The sequence below is a fragment of the Oncorhynchus mykiss genome, chromosome 16, assembly GCF_057628025.1.
Source record: "Oncorhynchus mykiss isolate SJ-2025 chromosome 16, ASM5762802v1, whole genome shotgun sequence".
Taxonomy (NCBI): domain Eukaryota; kingdom Metazoa; phylum Chordata; class Actinopteri; order Salmoniformes; family Salmonidae; genus Oncorhynchus; species Oncorhynchus mykiss.
The window spans coordinates 27,883,386-27,902,758 of record NC_143037.1 but is presented as its reverse complement, the minus strand read 5'-3'; the positions used below and the strand labels follow the sequence as shown (position 1 = coordinate 27,902,758).

General features: G+C 41.5%; 2 protein-coding genes across 18 annotated transcripts in view; one reads left to right on the top strand and one right to left on the bottom strand.

Moving 5' to 3' along the window:
- tlcd3bb (TLC domain containing 3Bb) overlaps positions 1-18,714 on the top strand; it is a 47,508-nt gene extending 28,794 nt beyond the window's left edge. For 7 of the 12 annotated variants that reach the window (XM_090202503.1, XM_090202496.1, XM_090202500.1 and 4 more), the window contains 4 exons: positions 1,748-1,831; positions 7,411-7,633; positions 8,108-8,203; positions 16,901-18,714. In XM_090202503.1, coding sequence (XP_090058629.1) covers positions 1,748-1,831; positions 7,411-7,633; positions 8,108-8,203; positions 16,901-16,954 — 457 coding nt within the window. In that variant the 3' untranslated portion in view covers positions 16,955-18,714. Of the gene's footprint in view, positions 1-1,747; positions 1,832-7,410; positions 7,634-8,107; positions 8,204-14,298; positions 14,409-16,900 lie in introns of all 12 variants that reach the window. The other 5 variants (XM_036946689.2, XM_021565527.3, XM_090202495.1 and 2 more) reach the window with 1 other exon arrangement.
- Positions 18,518-19,373, bottom strand: part of pagr1 (PAXIP1 associated glutamate-rich protein 1) — a 28,344-nt gene continuing 27,488 nt past the window's right edge. For 5 of the 6 annotated variants that reach the window (XM_090202491.1, XM_021565525.3, XM_021565521.3 and 2 more), the window contains exon 5: positions 18,741-19,127. In XM_090202491.1, coding sequence (XP_090058617.1) covers positions 18,880-19,127 — 248 coding nt within the window. In that variant the 3' untranslated portion in view covers positions 18,741-18,879. Of the gene's footprint in view, positions 19,128-19,373 lie in introns of all 6 variants that reach the window. The other variant, XM_021565524.3, reaches the window with a different exon arrangement.

Genomic DNA, 19,373 nt, shown 5'->3' with positions numbered 1-19,373 from the left:
AATGATCCAATGTTGACCTAAATGACTAATGATGATAAATACAATCCACCTGTGTGTAATCAAGTCTCCGTATAAATGCACCTGCACTGTGATAGTCTCAGAGGTCCGTTAAAAGCGCAGAGAGCATCATGAAGAACAAGGAACACACCAGGCAGGTCCGAGATACTGTTGTGAAGAAGTTTAAAGCCGGATTTGGATACAAAAAGATTTCCCAAGCTTTAAACATCCCAAGGAGCACTGTGCAAGCGATAATATTGAAATGGAAGGAGTATCAGACCACTGCAAATCTACCAAGACCTGGCCGTCCCTCTAAACTTTCAGCTCATACAAGGAGAAGACTGATCAGAGATGCAGCCAAGAGGCCCATGATCACTCTGGATGAACTGCAGAGATCTACAGCTGAGGTGGGAGACTCTGTCCATAGGACAACAATCAGTCGTATATTGCACAAATCTGGCCTTTATGGAAGAGTGGCAAGAAGAAAGCCATTTCTTAAAGATATCCATAAAAAGTGTTGTTTAAAGTTTGCCACAAGCCACCTGGGAGACACACCAAACATGTGGAAGAAGGTGCTCTGGTCAGATGAAACCAAAATTGAACTTTTCGGCAACAATGCAAAACGTTATGTTTGGCGTAAAAGCAACACAGCTCATCACCCTGAACACACCATCCCCACTGTCAAACATGGTGGTGGCAGCATCATGGTTTGGGCCTGCTTTTCTTCAGCAGGGACAGGGAAGATGGTTAAAATTGATGGGAAGATGGATGGAGCCAAATACAGGACCATTCTGGAAGAAAACCTGATGGAATCTGCAAAAGACCTGAGACTGGGACGGAGATTTGTCTTCCAACAAGACAATGATCCAAAACATAAAGCAAAATCTACAATGGAATGGTTCAAAAATAAACATATCCAGGTGTTAGAATGGCCAAGTCAAAGTCCAGACCTGAATTCAATCGAGAATATGTGGAAAGAACTGAAAACTGCTGTTCACAAATGCTCTCCATCCAACCTCACTGAGCTCAAGCTGTTTTGCAAGGAGGAATGGGAAAAAAATTCAGTCTCTCGATGTGCAAAACTGATAGAGACATACCCCAAGCGACTTACAGCTGTAATCGCAGGAAAAGGTGGCGCTACAAAGTATTAACTTAAGGGGGCTGAATAATTTTGCACGCCCGAATTTTCATTTTTTGATTTGTTAAAAAATTTTGAAATATCCAATAAATGTCGTTCCACTTCATGATTGTGTCCCACTTGTTGTTGATTCTTCACAAAAAAATACAGTTTTATATCTTTATGTTTGAAGCCTGAAATGTGGCAAAAGGTCGCAAAGTTCAAGGGGGCCGAATACTTTCGCAAGGCACTGTATGCATGCTCTTCCTCAGTTTATCTTTCCTCAATTATTTCCGTTCTCTCTCTTTGCCTTCTCAAAACGCATTGGAGAAGAAGGTCTGAGGGGATTGACCTTGGACTTTCTTTTTCAATGGACATTTGAGAAGGAAGCGAGGAGATAGGATGTGAGGAATCGCTGAAAGACTAATTGAGATGGAGCCATTGGTTACCACTCAAAATAAATCAACACTAATTCTGTTTTATGATGACTTTTGGTTAATTCTGATAATGACGGATGACATTTTAGTAAAAATTGGATTTCACAATATTTTATGTTTTACCAGACATTTAGCAATTGTAGTCTGATGTTATAAACTATGTTAATGTTTAATTTCTCCTGCGGGCCTTTCTCAGGTTGGTGTCCTCTGTTCAGGCGATCATGGCCTCCTCTGCTGGTTACATCATTGCCTCCTCCTGTGATGACATCATTGAGGATCAGTAAGTGTAGAAATTCACCTCGTCCTTCTGACAAATGTTGTTACAGTAAGGCTCAGTCAGTAAAATTTGTAAAACAGACCAGGGGCATGTTTGAGGCACTAAAATGGAAGAAAACAGACTTAGAAAACAAACTTATTTTTGTTTTCCGTTGTAAAACATTTTCAGTTTGTTGTCCTAATGAACACGCCCCAGAAAGAGACAGAAGATATCTGACTCATAACCCCCCCCCCCCCCCACAGTTAACTACAGCATAGAGTGAAGAGAAAATAAAAAACTTTTTAGGCTCATTCAGCCTTGAGCGATATTTTACATCAGACCATACTAGAAATATTTTAAGTGAATTGTTAACTTCAGAATCATAATTTGTCAGTGTTTTTTTGTGCCTTGGGAGAAGGGTTGTCCCGATACTTGATTTGTCATGGCAAAAAAGAAGACACAAAGCAGCCTCCTTTAAAAAGCTGCTGTATGTAGTCCTAAAATGTTGTGTGATAAAAATTGGGGAATTTAAAAAAAATCCTCTTTACAATGAAAAAGTAAGGTGACCCCTGAAAGCCAGATGGAAATCAAATCAAATTTTATTTGTTACATGTGCCGAATACAACAGGTGTAGGTAGACCTTACAGTGAAAGCCTTACTTTTAACCAACAATGCAGGTTTAAGAAAACTAAGTGTTAAGTAAAAAATAGATAAGTAAAAAATAAAAGTAACAAGTAATTAAAGAGCAGCAGTAAAATAACAATAGTGAGGCTATACAGGGGGTACCGGTCCAGAGTCAATGTACGGGGGGGGGCACCGGTTAGTCGAGGTAATATGTACATACAGGTAGAGTTAAAGTGACTATGCATAGATAATAAACAGAGTAGCAGCAGCGTAAAAGAGGGGGGTGCAATACAAATAGTCTGGGTAGCCATTTGATTAGCTGTTCAGGAGTCTTATTGCTTGGAGGTAGAAGCTGTTAAGAAGCCTTTTGGACCAAGACCATACCAGGCACTGTTGCAGATGTAGAACTTTTTGATGACCTATGCCAAATCTTTTCAGTCTCCTGAGGGGGAATAGGCTTTGTTGTGCCCTTTTGTGTAAATGAAACATGCATTCAGTCCTTATATTACTAATACATAGGCTATGCTGCAGCAAATGTAGTCTCACCTTTCACAAGAAAAAAGTTACCATGATGAGATGAAAGGCCTACATGCATTGTAAACTGCACTCTATACTGAAATGCGCTGTCTGTTCCCAACCTGAGCATTGATGATTGATCTTGCAGAGAGTAGGCTGTGGCCCTTAGATAAGACAGATTTAGATATTACATGTAACTGAAGTTCCATTTCACGTCATGCTGTTCATATAAATATTTTTTTATAATTTACCGGTTTCTCGCAGTTATTTATCCTGGGAAAAGAGAGTGGGTTTGGGCAGGAAATTTCGGTAACCCAGATCCTGCTGTTCAAGACCGACCAGAGATATGACTATTCTAGTCTATCAAAAGCATTTTCTGCATCGAGATAAAACGTGCCAAGGAGTGATAGTGAGAACACCGAGCAGCATCCTTACCGATAAAAATTAAAAATGTAAATAGAACTCAGGGGGAATCCCATCCAGGTGATTTGCCTTTTTTTCATGCTATGCAATGCCCTTTTGAGTTCATTGAGAGCGATTTTGGGTTCCTAGCAATGCAGCTTTTTCGGTTGAGAGAAGAGTTCTTAATTCTTTTAGAAAGGACTTAGTCTGGCTTGGTGTGTATTTACAATTAGATGTGTACAGTTCTTTATAAAGCTGGGAGAATCTTTGATTCATTTGGGTTCTGATAGTAATTCCCCAATTTCAGATTCAATAGTTGCTATTTCAGCTAATTGATCATTACTGCGAAGCTTGTTGGCCAGTAAACGACTGGGACGATTACCATGGAAGTAATGGTTGAACCTAACTAAGTGGATGGCAAATTCTGCTCTCTGTCTTTTCAATAAATTAAGTTCTGTCTTGACTTTGGAAAGAGTAATAGATACCTGGTCTGAAAAAAGTGTTTGTTGAGAACGCTCCAACGCAGTTATCAACATTTCCAATTCTGATATCTTATTTAATTGTGATTTATTCAACTCCGATGCAAATGAAGTTGCGTTATTTAAAAAAAAAAAAAAACTTTGGTGTCATCCCATAGAATCCGGGGTTCATTGACAGACTTTTTATTGAGCATTATGAATTAATTTAGTTAAATTTCAAATTGATCACAGAATGTAGGATTTTGTATTAATGAAACATTGAAACGCCATCTTGTGGCTCTTTTAGGATATTCTGAAATGTGAAATTGGTAGTAGTAGGCATGGTGATCAGACAAGCTCATATGTTGAATGTCTTTCTTAATTTTAGAAAATAGAGTTGCAGATAAGTATAAAGTCGATTCGGGAGAATGTTTTATGCCTGTTTGAGTAGAAAGTCTACTCGTTTGCTTTTGGACTATGTGCTCGCCAGGCATCAATGAGGCTGGCTGTAATCAGAGTATATGTTCGAGAGCATTGGCTGCATGTGGCTACTAGTTGGTCTTATTACAGTGCCTTTAGAAAGTATTCACACCTTTGAACTTTTTTTTTACAGCCTTTTGTTTAAAATTGATTCAATTGAGATTTTGTGTCACTAATCTACACACAATACCCCATAATGTCAAAGTGGAATTATCTTTTTAGAAATGTTTACAAAATAATTAATTAAATTAAAAGCTTAAATGTCTTTACTCAGTAGGTATTCAACACTTTTGTTATGGCAAGCCTAAATAAGTTCAGTAGTACAAATGTATATAAGTTGCATGGACTCACCTTTTTGTGCAATAATAGTGTTTAACATAATTTTTTAAATAACTACCCAATCTCTGTACCCCACACATACAATTATCTGTAAGGTCCCTCAGTCGTGCAGTGAATTTCAAGCACAGATTCAACCACTAAGACCAGGGAGGTTTTCCAATGGTTTGCAAAGAAGGACACCTATTGGTAGATGGGTAAAAATTAAAAGCAGACATTGAATATCTCTTTGAGCATGGTTGCAGTTATTAATTACACTTTGGATGGTGTATCAATACACTGTCAATACAAAGATATGGGCGCCCTTCCTAACTGAGTTGCCGAAGAGGAACGAAACCACTCAGGGATTTTACCATGAGGCCAATGGCGATTTTATTTTTAATTAATTAATTTTTATTATTATAAATATTTTTTTCATTTAAGTTTAATGGCTGTGATAAGAGATCACGGAGGATAGATGAACAACATTGTACACTGAACAAAAATATGAACGCAGCATGTAAAGTGTTGGTCCCATGATTAATGAGCTGAAATTAAATATCCCAGAAATGTTCCATATGCACAAAAAGCTTATTTCTCTCAAATGTGCACACATTTGTTTACATCCCTGTTAGTGAGCATTTCTCCTTTGTTAAGATATGCCACAGGACAAGTGTGGCATATCAAGAAGCTGATTAAACAGCATGATCATTACACAGGTACATCTTGTGCATGGGACAATAAAATGCCACAGATGTCTCAAGTTTTGAGAGAGTATGAAATTGGCATGCTGGCTGTAGGAATGTCCACCAGAGCTGTTGCCAGAGAATTGAATGTTAATTTCTCTACCATAAGCCACCTCCAACATCATTTTTAAAAATGTGGCAGTACGTCCAACCGGCCTCACAACCGAAGACCACGTGTATTGCGTTATGTGGGCGAGCAGTTTGCTGATGTCAATGTTGTGAACAGAGTGCTCCATGGTGGCGGTGGGGTTATGGTGTTGGAAGACGAACAACGAACACAATTGCATTTTATCGATGGCAATTTCAGGCCCATTTCTTTTAAGGTGTCTGTGACCAACAGATGCATATCTGTAGTCCCAGTCATGTGAAATCCATAGATTAGGACCTAATTAATTCATTAAAATGTAATTCCTTAATTAATTTAAATTCATTCCTCATATGAACTTTAACTGAGTAAAGTCATTAAAATTGTTGCATGATGCGTTTTTGATATTTTTGTCAATTATAGTTACTCCACAGTACTAACATACATGACTGAGTGAAAAGAATGAAGCCTGTACAGAAGACAAATATTCCTAAACATGCATCCTGTAAAGTAATACTGCAAAAAATGTGATAAGAAAGGAACTTTTTGTCCTGAATACAAAGCGTTATGTTTGGGGCACAACGTACACAACGTACCACTCTTCATATTATCAAGCATGGTGGTGGCTGCATCATGTTATGGGTATGTTTTTCCTCGACAAGGACTAGGGAGTTTTTTTTATGATAAAAAGAAACAGAATATGCAAAATCCTTGAGGAACCTGGTTGTCTGCTTTCCAACAAACACTGGGAGACAAATTAATATTTTAGTAGGTCAATAACCTAAAACACAAGGCCAAATATATATAGTGCATTTTCTTACCAAGACGACAATGTTCCTGAGATGCCTAGTTACAGTTTTGACTTAAATTGCCTTGAAAATCTATGGCAAGTCTTGAAAATGGCTGCCTAGCAATGATCAACAACCAACTTGACAGAGCTTAAATAATGTTTTAAAAGAATAATGGGCAAATACGGTACAAAGCAGGTGTGCAAAGCTCTTAGACTTACCCAAAAAGACTCACAGCTGTAATCGCTGCCAAAGGTGATTGTAACATGTTGAATACTTATCTAATAAAGATATATTAGTGTTTTATTTTCCATTTAGATTATTTTTTACATTGACAGAGTATTTTGTTTAGATCGTTAAAAAAATGGCAATTAAATCCAACAAAAAATGGATAGTCAAGGGATGTGAATTCCTTCTGAAGACGCTGTAGATTTTGTCCCACATCCAAAATTGCATTCATGTCTGTCCCGTTAACCCGTTGGAATTCAGTTAATCCTAACAATATGCTATTTAGAGAATCAAAAAACGTAGGATCATATGAATTTGGAGTATACACATTAAAAAAGGCAATTTTCTTTCCATTATGGATATTTAAGTGATTCTGCCTTCCTGGTCTTTGCCTTTACCCAATATGGTGATTTTGAGTTTCTTTTGTATCATTGATTACACCTTTTGTTTTGTTTGGGGCTGAAGAAAAATAAGCCAGTTTGTACAAATGTACAAAATTCTCTGTGCGCACTTTTGGAGCAGGTGTGTTTCTTGGAGCATTGTTATATCAATATCGTTTCTTGCTAGGATATTGAGAAAGATGGAATGTTTGATAGGACAACTTAGGCCTTTCACATTCCAGGAGAGAATGGCTAGTGTTGCCATTATTTTTCTGAAAGGAATGTTAATGATATAATTGTTGTCTTTAGTGTTATTGAGCCCATGGATATGTAACAAAAAGCAGGACCCACACGGAAACCCTCCCATTGGTCCTTCCCCACCCAGAAAACCCTTGCTGTAAACCATACCACCACTCCCTAGTCTCCATCCCCAAACTATATTCCTTTTTGTAAAACCTTTTCAAAAGACGAATGCATCAAATCCAAATATTGTAGCCTTGCTTATTGAATGCCCACTGTTCAACTAAGTTACCTTACCATAACCCCCTTTTTCTACCTCATTTTCTTCTTCTTTGTATCAGGCATTGGCTCACCAGCGCCTACATCCTCTTTGCCGTGCCCTACTTTGTGTACGACATCTACGCCATGTTCATGTGCTACTGGTACAAGCTGCGCATCAAGGGTCATGAAGGGGACAGCGGCGCCAAACCCCTGGGTGCGGCCCTGACCAGCTACCTGCGGCGCGAATTCCTCATGGTACTCCACCACGTCGTCATGGTCACCGTGTGCTTCCCCGTCTCTGTGGTAACTATCGACCAATGACGACATTCAAATGCTGGGAGAATGACGTGTGAGCGAGTGAGTGTTTATTGGAAGTATCTTGTGTGTGTCATTATTAAAGATATTTGCTGGTATTTGGTAGGGTACACAGGCAAATCTTTGTGGCCGTGTGGTTTGAGTGTCCGTCCGGATATTGGGAAGTTGGCTGTTTGATCCACAGTCGAGTCCAACCAAAGACTCCAAAAACCGTCTTGATGCCTCTGCTTGGTACTGAGCATTAGGAATACAGATGGATTGGGGGTAAGGCCCTGTGATGGACTAGCCTCCTGTCTTGGGGGTGTACTTGTACATCAAGCTGCATCATGCTACAAAAACAGGATAAAGGCTCCTGCCCTATGGACAAGGCTTACTTTACACTGGTGAAAAGGTTTGTTGAAGGCTTATTCATGATGATAAAACATGACTTTCAATGAACTGTCTTCTTCCTCTTTCCCCCAGTTCTGGCGACAGGGCAAGGGGGATTACTTCCAAGGCGTCATGTTCTTGGCAGAAGTCAGCACTCCGTGGGTCTGTTTGGGAAAAATCCTCATCCAGGTACTTCAGTTTTTGAATTATTGTGTTTTTGAATTGCACACATCTCTAGGTGTCCCACCCGTGTTTCAATTTCTCAGACTTTGAATTGGACTGTTGGTTCCTGGCATGTGGCTCATCACGTGTGTGTGTGTGTGGTGTATAACAGCACATCTGTAATATGATCACCTTAATTACAGCAGTATACACTGAGTATACAACAAATTAACACCTGCTTTTTTCATAAGCTGACCAGGTGAAAGCTATGATCCTTTATTGATGTCACTTGTTAAATCCACTTCAATCGGTGTAAATGAAAGGGAGATAGGTTAAATAAGTATTTTTAAGGCTTGATAAAATAGTCAAAAGTATGAGCATGTGCGAGTTGCGTTTTATAGCAGAAAAATGCCGCAGTAGCTGTTTTAAAAGTATTTCTGCTGTTTTGTTTCATAGCTGCTAATTGCACAAATATATATGAATCCTATATCCCACCTCGTGCAGTGACACTGCCTGGCAAGGGAGCTGTGCGCATTGAGTGAAGTGCTGGTAGATTAATTTTTGGAAGTGCAGGCATAGGTTGGTCTAATTTACGCTAAAGTGTAAAGATGGCGCCGATAGACATGGCCGCACTGTTTCTAACTCGTAAGCAACTTTGCAGTTTTATTTATTTTTTGTTATTTCTCACATTATTAGCCCAGAATGTTTTTTGTGTTATTACATACAGAAATTACTTTTGGATATCAGAGCGGCAATAACTCACCAGCATTTCGAAGAGAAATACGACTTTCCTGAATTGGATCCTTTTTTCGTATCCCCCCAAGGATGAACTTATCCCAGTGGCTGCTCCAAGACACCGCCGTCAGAGAAGTGGAATTCGGAGTGAACTTTTAGTCCAACTCAGTAGGTGTGCACACCATCCACCGCTTCTGAGTGTATTGCTCACTAATGTTGTCCCAAGACAATAAAGTAGACGAGCACAGGGCAAGGATCTCCTTCCAGAGATACATCAGGGACTGTAACATACTTTGTTTCACGGAATCATATCTCGCCTGATATACTGTCCCCATCCATACAGCCAGCTCTCCGGGAAGAAGAAAGGTGGAGGTGTATGTTTCATGATTAACTACTCATGGTATGATTGTGGTAACGTACAGGAACTCAAGTAGTTTTGTTCACCTGACTTAGAATACTGAATACCTCACAATTAAATGCTGACCGCATTACATCCTGAGATAATTATTTTCGGTCATTGTCTCAGCTGTTTAAATTCCCCCTCAAGCCGATACCACGGCGGCTCTCAAGGAACTACACTGGACTTGTGCAAACTGGAAACCTGAGGCTGCATTTATTGTAGCTGAGGACTTTAACAAAGCAAATCTGAGTAAAAACCTACCGAAGTTCTCTTAACACATAGCCTGCAATACTCGCGCTTCAAAAACTCTCAACCATTGTTACTCTCCCTTCCGCCCCAATTCGGCAAATCAGATCACAACTCCATTCTGCTCTTCCCTAACTATAGGCAGAAACTCAAACAGGAAGTGAATAGACCTAGTGTCTATTCAATGCTGGTCTGCCCAATTGGAATCCATGCTTCAAGATTGTTTAGGTGACGCAGACTGCGATATGTTCCGGGTTGACATGGTGACTGAGTACATCAGGAAGTGTATAGGGGATGTTGTTCCCAACGTGAATATTAAAACCAAAAACAATGGATAGTTCGCAGCCTTTGCGCAAACCTGAAAGTGCGAATCACTGCATTTAACCACGTCAAGGTGACTGGGAATATGGTTGAATACAAACAGTCCTGTTATGCCCTCTGTAAATCAATCAAACAGTCAAAATGACAGCACAGAGACAAAATGGAGTCACAATTCCAGGGATTTCCAACAATCATGGTTAACAAAGGGAAAACCAACCACGTCACGGACACCGACGTCTTGCTCCCGGACAAGCTAAACACTTTCTTTGCCCGCTTTGAGGATAATACAGTGCCACTGGCGCGGGCCACTCCCAAAGACTGTGAGCTCTCGTTCTCCATGGCCGACATGAATAAGATATTTAAGCCTGTTAACCCTCGCAAGGCTGCCGGCTGAGCATGCGCAGACCAGCTGGCTGGAGTGTTTACGGATATATTCAATCTCTTCTTATCCCAGTCTGCTGTCCCCACTTGCTTCAAGATGTCCACCATTGTTCCTGTACCCAAGAAAGTGAAGGTAACTGAACTAAATGACACTTCTGCCATCATGAAGTGCTTTGAGAAGCTAGTTAAGGATCATATCAGCTCCACATTACCCGACAACCTAGACCCACGGCAATTTGCATACTCCCCCAATAGATCCACGGATGATGCCATTGCACTGCACACTGCCTTATCTCATCTTGACAAGAAGAATACCTAAATAAGAATGCTGTTCATTCACTACAGCTCAGCCTTCAACACCATAGTACCCTCCAAGCTCATCATTAAGCTTGAGCCTTGGGGGCTTCCTGACGGGCCTTCCCAGTAGGCAACAACACCTCCACTACACTGATCCTCAACACAGGGGCCACACAAGGGTGCACACACACGCCTCCAACTGAATCATTGAGTTTGCAGACGACACAACAGTGGTAGGCCTGATTACCATCAACAATGAGACAGCTTACAGGATGGAGGTGACGGCCCTGGCGGAGTGGTGCCAGGAAAATAACCTCTCCCTCAACAAAACAAAGGAACTGATTGTTGACTTCAGGAGACAGCAGAGGGTGCACGCCCCCATCCACATCGACAGGGCCGCAGTGTATAAGGTAAAAAGTTCCTCGCCGTACATATCACTGACATTCTGATAGGGTCCACACAGAGGAGGCTGAAGGATTTCTGCACCGTCTGCAACCGCAGGGCTTTCCAAAGGGTGGTACGGTCTGCCCAACGCATCACCAGGGGCACACTGCCTGCCCTCCAGGACATTTTCAGCACCCGGTGTCACAGGAAGGCCAAGAAGATCATGAAGGACCTCAGCCACCCAAGCCACGGCCTGTTCACCCCTCTCATTCAGAAGCAGAGGTCATTACAGCTGCTTCAAAGCTGGGACCGAGAGACTGAAAAACAGCTTATATCTTAAGGCCATCAGACTGTTAAATAGCTATCACTAGCCGGCCTCCACCCAGTACCCTGCCCTGAACCTTAGAGGCTGCTGCCCTATGTACATAGACATGGAGCACTCGTCATTTTAATAATGTTTACATACTGTTTTACCTTTCATACGTACAGTCGTGGACAAAAGTTTTGAGAATGACAAATATTTATTTTCACAAAGTTTACTGCTTCAATGTCTTTAGTTATTTTTGTTAGATGTTCCTATGGAAAACTGAAGTATAATTACAAGCATTTCATAAGTGTCAAAGACTTTTACTGACAATTACATGAAGTTGATGCAAAGAGTCAATATTTGCAGTGTTGACCCTTCTTTTTCAAGACCTCTGCAGTCCAACCTGGCATGCTGTCAATTAACTTCTGGGCCACATGCTGACTGATGGCAGCCCATTCTTGCATAATCAATGCTTGGAGTTTGTCAGAATTTAGTTTTTTTTGTTTGTCCACCTGCCTCTTGAGGATTGACCACAAGTTCTCAATGGGATTAAGGTCTGGGGAGTTTCCTGACCATGGACCCAAAATATCGATGTTTTGTTCCCAGAGCTACTTAGTTATCACTTTTGCCTTATGGCAAGGTTCTCCATCATGCTGGAAAAGGCATTGTTTGTCACCAAACTGTTCCTGGATGGTTGGGAGAAGTTTCTCTCAGAGGTTGTGTTGGTACCATTCTTTATTCATGGCTGTGTTCTTAGGCAAAATTGTGAGTGAGCCCACTCCCTTGGCTAAGAAGCAACCCCACACATGAATGGTCTCAGGATGCTTTATTGTTGGCATGACACAGGACTGATGGTAGCGCTCACCTTGTCTTCTCCGGACAAGCTTTTTTCCGGATGCCCCAAACAATCGGAAAGGGGATATATCAGAGAAAATGACTTTACCCCAGTCCTCAGCAGTCCAATCCCTGTACTTTTTGCAGAATATCAGTCTGTCCCTGATGTTTTTCCTGGAGAGAAGTGGCTTCTTTGCTGCCCTTCTTGACACCAGGCCATCCTCCAAAAGTCTTCGCCTCACTGTGCGTGCAGATGCACACCTGCCTTCTGCCATTCCTGAGCCAGCTCTGTACTGGTGGTGCCCCGATCCCGCAGCTGAATCAATTTTAGGAGACGGTCCTGGCGCTTGCTGGACTTTCTTGGGCGACCTGAAGCCTTCTTCACAATAATTGAACCACTCTCCTAGAAGTTCTTGATGATCCGATAAATGGTTGATTTAGGTGCAATCTTACTGGCAGCAATATCCTTGCCTGTGAAGCCCTTTTTGTGCAAAGCAATGATGACGGCATGTGTTTCCGTACAGGTAACCATGGTTGACAGAGGAAGAACAGTGATTCCAAGCACCACCCTCCTTTTGAAGCTTCCAGTCTGTTATTCAAACTCAATCAGCATGACGGAGTGATCTCCAGCCTTGTCCTCGTCAATACTCACACCTGTGTTAACGAGAGAATCACTGACATGATATCAGCTGGTCCTTTTGTGGCGGTGCTGAAATGTTGTGGAAATGTTTTTTGGGGATTCAGTTAATTTGCATGGCAAAGAGGGACTTTGCAATTAATTGCAATTCATCTGATCCCTCTTCATAACATTCATGAGTATATACAAATTGCCATCATATAAACTGAGGCAGCAGACTTTGTGAAAATTAATATTTGTGTCATTCTCAAAACTTTTGGCCATGACCTGTATATACTGTATTCTAGTGAAGCTCCGAGACATGATTGTGTCGAGGAACAGACTTTGGGAAGGGTACCAAAACATTTCTGCAGCATTGAAGGTCCGCAAGAACACAGTGGCCTCCATCATTCTTAAATGGAAGAAGTTTGGAACCACGACTCTTACTAGAGCTGGCCGCCCGGCCAAACTGAGCAATCGGGGGAGAAGAGCCTTGGTCAGGGAGATGACCAAGAACCCGATGCTCACTCTGACAGAGCTCCAGAGTTCCTCTGTGGAGATGGGAGAACCTTACAGAAGGACAACCATCTCTGCAGCACTCCACCAATCAGGCCTTTATGGTAGATTAGCCAGACGGAAGCCACTCCTCAGTTAAATGCACATGGCAGGCCACTTGGAGTTTGCCATGAGAAACAAGATTCTCTGGTCTGATGAAACCAAGATTGAACTCTTTGGCCTGAATGCCAAGCGTCACGTCTGGAGGAAACCTGGCACCATCCCTACGTTAAAGCATGGTGGTGGCAGCATCATGCTGTGGGGATGTTTTTCAGCGGCAGGGACTGGGAGACTAGTCAGGATCAAGGGAAAGATGAACGGAGCAAAGTACAGAGATCCTTGACAAAAACCTGCTCCAGAGCACTCAGGACCTCACTGGGGCGGAGGTTCACCTGTTAGCCTTTGAATATAGCCCCCTGTATTCTACTGGATTTAACTGCGGATACAATATTTGCCTGTCCACCTCCCTCCTCCCTTTACATCACACACCACCCCTGCCCTCCCCTTCCTTCCCTACAGTGTGTTGTGTAGAGTTGGGGCCAGATGCTTCTTATAACCTCTGTGCAAAGGGAACCATTTAAAGTAAACTACATAGTACAGTTTGGTGTGGTGTTATACATTTGATAGATACAAATTATACTTCTAGATGTGAAATTAAAATGTTGAGGTTCTCAAATGTTGAACTGTTATCATAACCTTCTCAATGTTGTTGTCTTGTAAAAGTTGCTCTAGCTGTCGATCAAACGCTTAGCTTGCTGGAGCAGAGAAGAAGTCTAGCAAGCTGGTGGAAACAGATGTTTTTGCAGAATATACTGTGTATAATGACATGTTTTTCTCCCACACCTTAAGGCACTGTATTCTATACAAGCCCGCCTTTGGCTTGAAGCATGACAAGTATACTTTGTCCTCCATTTTCCACTTTTTGGTGTCCTTGCAAAGTAGAGCAATAGGCCTATTAACTATTTTTCGGCTTTCACCAATCTGTACTGCTTGCGCTTTCTCCTTTTTTCTCTCCTCTTTCTCTCTCTCCCTCTTTTTCCTCTCAGTACAAACAGCAACACACTCTCCTGCACAAAGTGAATGGGGCTACTATGCTGGTCACTTTTTTCACCTGTCGAGTCCTCCTCTTCCCTTTCCTCTACTACGCGTATGGCAGGTATGTCTCTGTCTGTCCCTCACTCTCTATCACGCTCTGCTTTCAAGCTGAGCTTAAAGGACTGATGTGCATGGGGATTTGGTCACATCTCTTATTTTTCTTAACTCTTGTATCAGGGTTCGGGGGCTTGTGAAGAGAGCATCATTGTAATGGGTGGCTGTCAAGGAATAGTTCATCTACATTTCATAATACTTTCAACATTTTCTCATTTGGACTCCATGTACATTTAAGGCCAGATTCAGAGTTGAGATAAGCGCAAAGAACTCTGGCTTTTGCATTAATCATTTATTGACATCAATGGGAGCATAGCATGTGTGGATCTCATTTAATAGCCTGGCTACCCATCCACATCACTCTGGCCAAACGCCACGCCCACTAATGTTTCTTTGTGGGTCTCCCCAATGACTTCTCGAATGCAGACACATTCAAACCGTTCTAATTGGTCCCAGATACCGATGGGTTGGGCAAGAGACGGCCTACATGAATCATGTAATTTTGGCCTCAGCACAAAAGACATCTAGAATTGGTTCAGACTGATGTATAGAGCGATTTGATATAGCAGGAAAATTAAATTCAGGATGAGTCGTCAGGCAACTAACTTATGTCAAATTGAGCCATTTAAGGTAAACTGATAAATACAGAATGATGAAATATGGGTGAACAATCCCTTTAATGCCTCCGCCCCCCTTTTGTTAGTTCTACAGTTTACATAAGTCGGAGGTTTACATACAGTTAGGTTGGAGTCATTAAAACTCATTTTTCAACCACTCCACAAATTTCTTGTTAACAAACTACAGTTTTGGCAAGTCGGTTAGGACATCTACTTTGTGCATGACACAAGTCATTTTTCCAACAATTGTTTACAGACAGATTATGTCACTTATATAATTCACTGTATCACAATTCCAGTGGTTCAGAAGTTTACATACACTAAGTTGACTTTGCCTTTAAACAGCTTGGAACATTTCAGAAAAATAGGTAATGGCTTTAGAAGCTTCTGATAGGCTAATTGACATCATTTGAGTCAATTAGAGGTGTAACTGTGGATGTATTTCCAGGCCTACTTTCAAACTCAGTCCCTCTTTGCTTGACATCATGGGAAAATGAAAAGAAATCAGCCAAGACTTCAGAAAATAAATTGTAGACCTCCAAGTCTGGTTCATCCTTGGGAGCAATTTCCAAACGCCTGAAGGTATAAACACCATGGGACCACGCAGCCGTCATACCGCTCAGGAAGGAGACACGTTCTGAACGTACTTTGGTGAGAAAAGTGCAAATCAATCCCAGACCAACATTAAAGAACCTTTGAAGATGCTGGAGTAAATGGGTACAAAAGTATCTATATCCCCACAGTAAAATGAGTCCTATATCGACATAAGCTGTGAGGCCGCTCAGCAAGGAAGAAGCCACTGCTCCAAAACCTCCATAAAAGAAGCCAGATTAGGGTTTGCAACTGCACATGGGCACAAAGATCGTACTTTTTTGAGAAATGTCCTCTGGTCTGATGAAACAAAAATAGAACTGTTTGGCCATAATGATCATGGTTATGTTTGGAGGAAAAAGGGGGAGGCTTGCAAGCTGAAGAACACCATCCCAACCGTGAAGCATGGGGGTGGCAGCATCATGTTGTGGGGGTGCTTTGCTGCAGGAGGGACTGGTGCACTTCACAAAATAGATGGCATCATGAGGATGGAAAATTATGTGGATATATTGCAGCAACAATGGGTCTTCCAAATGGACAATGAGCCCTAGCATACTTTCAAAGTTGTGGCAAATGGCTTAAGGACAACAAAGTCAAGGAATTGGAGTGGCCATCACAAAGCCCTGACCTCAATCCCATAGAAAAATTGTGGGAAGAACTGAAAAAGAGTGTGCGAGCAAGGAGGCCTACAAACCTGACTCAGTTACACCAGCTCTGTCAGGAGGAATGGGCCAAAATTCACCCAACTTATTGTGGGAGCTTGTGGAAGGCTACCTGAAACGTTTGACCCAAGTTAAACATTTTTAAGGCAATGCTACCAAATACTAATTGAGTGTATGTAAACTTCTGAACTACAACCATTTTTTTCTGAGGTCTTGGCTGATTTCTTTTGATTTTCCCATGATGTCAAGCAAAGAGGGACTGAGTTTGAAGGTAGGCCTTGAAATACATCCACAGGTACACCTCTAATTGACTCAAATGATGTAAATTAGCCTATCAGAAGCTTCTAAAGCCATGACATCATTTTCTAGATGATGACCCACTGGAATTGTGATACAGTGAATTAATCTGTCTGTAAACAATTCTTGGAAAAATTACTTGTGTCATGCACAAAGTAGATGTCCTAACCGACTTACCAAAACTGTAGTTTGTTAACAAGACATTTGTGGAGTGGTTGAAAAACGAGTTTTAATGACTCCACCATCAGTGTATGTGAACTTCCGACTTCAACTGTATGTGGCCACTCTAAATCCCCCATGTACCCATTCTCTTTATAATTCTCCCCATCCAGGTATGCGTCCATTCCCCTCCACATGGTTCCTTTCAACGTGCCCTGGCAAGTTAACCTGGGCGCAGCTATGCTTATGGCCCCCCAGGTCTACTGGTTCTCCCTCATTTGCCGAGGGGCCCTGCGACTCTTCACTGGCTCTTCCCGCTCCCGCAGGCCCCCGGTCACTGCCAAGGATGACTTGGACGGACAGGCGCCGTCCCAGCCCGCCAATGGGTACAGCACTCATGCCACAGAACAAAAGTCAGACTCTCATTGAGAAGTGGGCGGGAGGGTGAGAGGTAAGGAAGGTGGGGATAATGTACCGGTGGGTGAAGTTGAAAGGGAAAGAAAGGTAGTGAGACTTTGAACAAGCATGAGTTTTGCAAGAGTAAAAAAAGAAATGCTTCAAATGGTACTGTCTTTGTTGCCAGAATCTATACTCAATACTGATATTTTGCTTGTGCGAATAAAGGAATTGAAGGGAGCGTTTGCACATTTGAACAGCACACAACATAGGCATCAGAAGCTATTGTTCCCCCTGATGCACGTTGAGAATGGAGAGAGATTAGCCTGAAAGAAGTTTAGGAAGTGAGAGGTGGAGAGCGTCCTCGTGTAGATCAAATGAAATCCTGTCTGCCTAGGAGGTAAGTTAGCACAGGAGTTAGGAATGTATTATACTGGTATGTTTAGTACATTGCTTTAGATAGAAAGGCCTAATTCGGCTTAGTAACAAGAAACGACCTCGCCAAGCAGTATTTTGACTTGTTAGTATTTATCTGTATCCTTTGTACTCTTAACAAATGTGACCAGGGTGGAAGGGAGGTAACCTCATAAGACTATTATGCTGCCTTATCTCAATTGTTTGTGTGTGTACTACATTTTATTTATTTTAATGTGGAATATTTATTTTTTTCCTTGGATTGAAAATGTGACAAGTGTTCTTACCTTCACGTTGATTTGGACTGTAGTTCTGTTTCTGATCTCCCATTCTGTGTTTTTATTTTTGATCCATTTTGATCTCCAGTAGTTCAGGTAGCAAATGCATGAATCATTTCGCCTGTTGGCAGTTCAACTCTGCCGCCTTGCAACAGTGTTATTTTATTCAGTGTAGAGAATGTAATTTTGAGGAACAAAATAAATGGCCAATTTTGTGGGCCTTTGGGTTTCTATGCCCTACGTGGGTCCTTAACTTTTGACTGAGTGGTATTGAAGCATATTAGGTAAATGAGTTAGTGCCAGTGCAACAACAAAAAAACAGCCCTATTTATTCCACATATTGTCATTCATTGGCTGACGTTACACAAGTATTCTGCCCAAGAATATTTAATAAAAAATCAAAAACGTGTTTTATTATCACTGCTGTAATTAGTGAATTGCATAAATCGACCAGAATATAATCAATACACTGTCTTGGTAGCATTTAGTATAGGTTGACCTTTCTAAAGCTCTTGAAACTGCTTTAGGAGTCTGTTTCCACTTCTTCAGTTTCTTATTTGTACTGAGCAAATTTAATTGAGCCACTGGTTTCAGGAGCCCTATTCGCTCAGAAAACATAACTATACTAGGAAAACAAACAGTCCAGTAACCTTGGATGCAAGAAAGATGGGACAATAACGTCTAGACGGCGATAAACTATACATTTGTTCTATATGTTTATTGGTTAGTGGTTCTTGCCATTGGGGGAAAAATGCATTTCAACTGATTTATTGTATATGCTTATTTTATTTATTTGTGGTTTTGAATTGAATGCATATTTATGCACCGTATAAACTTCTGAGCCTTATGTGAAGGCTATATTGTTAACTCATAGCTAAAATATACTCCTCTGTTCTGAACTTGTCTGGGTGTTATATCAAGACACTGATTTATATATATAAAAACAAAAAAAAGAGTAATGTTTATTACAAGGATACAAAACGCACAAGCATACAAAATCGGTAATGGCATTTTTAAAAAAAATCAGGCGTCGAAGCTCTTGGCCTGCAGTTTTTCCCCCTGTCTCAGTATCGCCTTTGTCTTGGCGAGAAGATTTTGCTGGGGTCGCTGTCTCTCTCCCTCTCCTTTTCTCGTTCTTTTTGACTGTTGGGAGAGAGTGCCTCCTCGGGCCCAGCCCGGCTGCTCTTCTCGCTCTTGAAGAGGTCTCGTCCAGTCCGGAGAATGTGTTCCTCAATTTTGCGGTGGCGTTTCATGTCTGACAGTACCTTGTCCAACCTAGCCTCCCGTTTGACAGAGGACCGAGCCGAGGACCCTGCGAAAAGAGGACAATGCATGAATAAACCCCAGAATGAGGGTAGTGGTTGACAGCAGTTAACCATTGAGGGTATTTGTTTTAGTTCACCTGGTGGGTGGAGTTACTCCCGGGTTGAAAAAGTGATCGTATTTGTTTGCTAACCAGTAGTGCTGAGCGAGTAACTAAAAATGTGGTAATTAAAAAAACAAATTTAACAAGTAACTGACCTACATCGGGTCAATTATTTGAATTTCATGTCACACA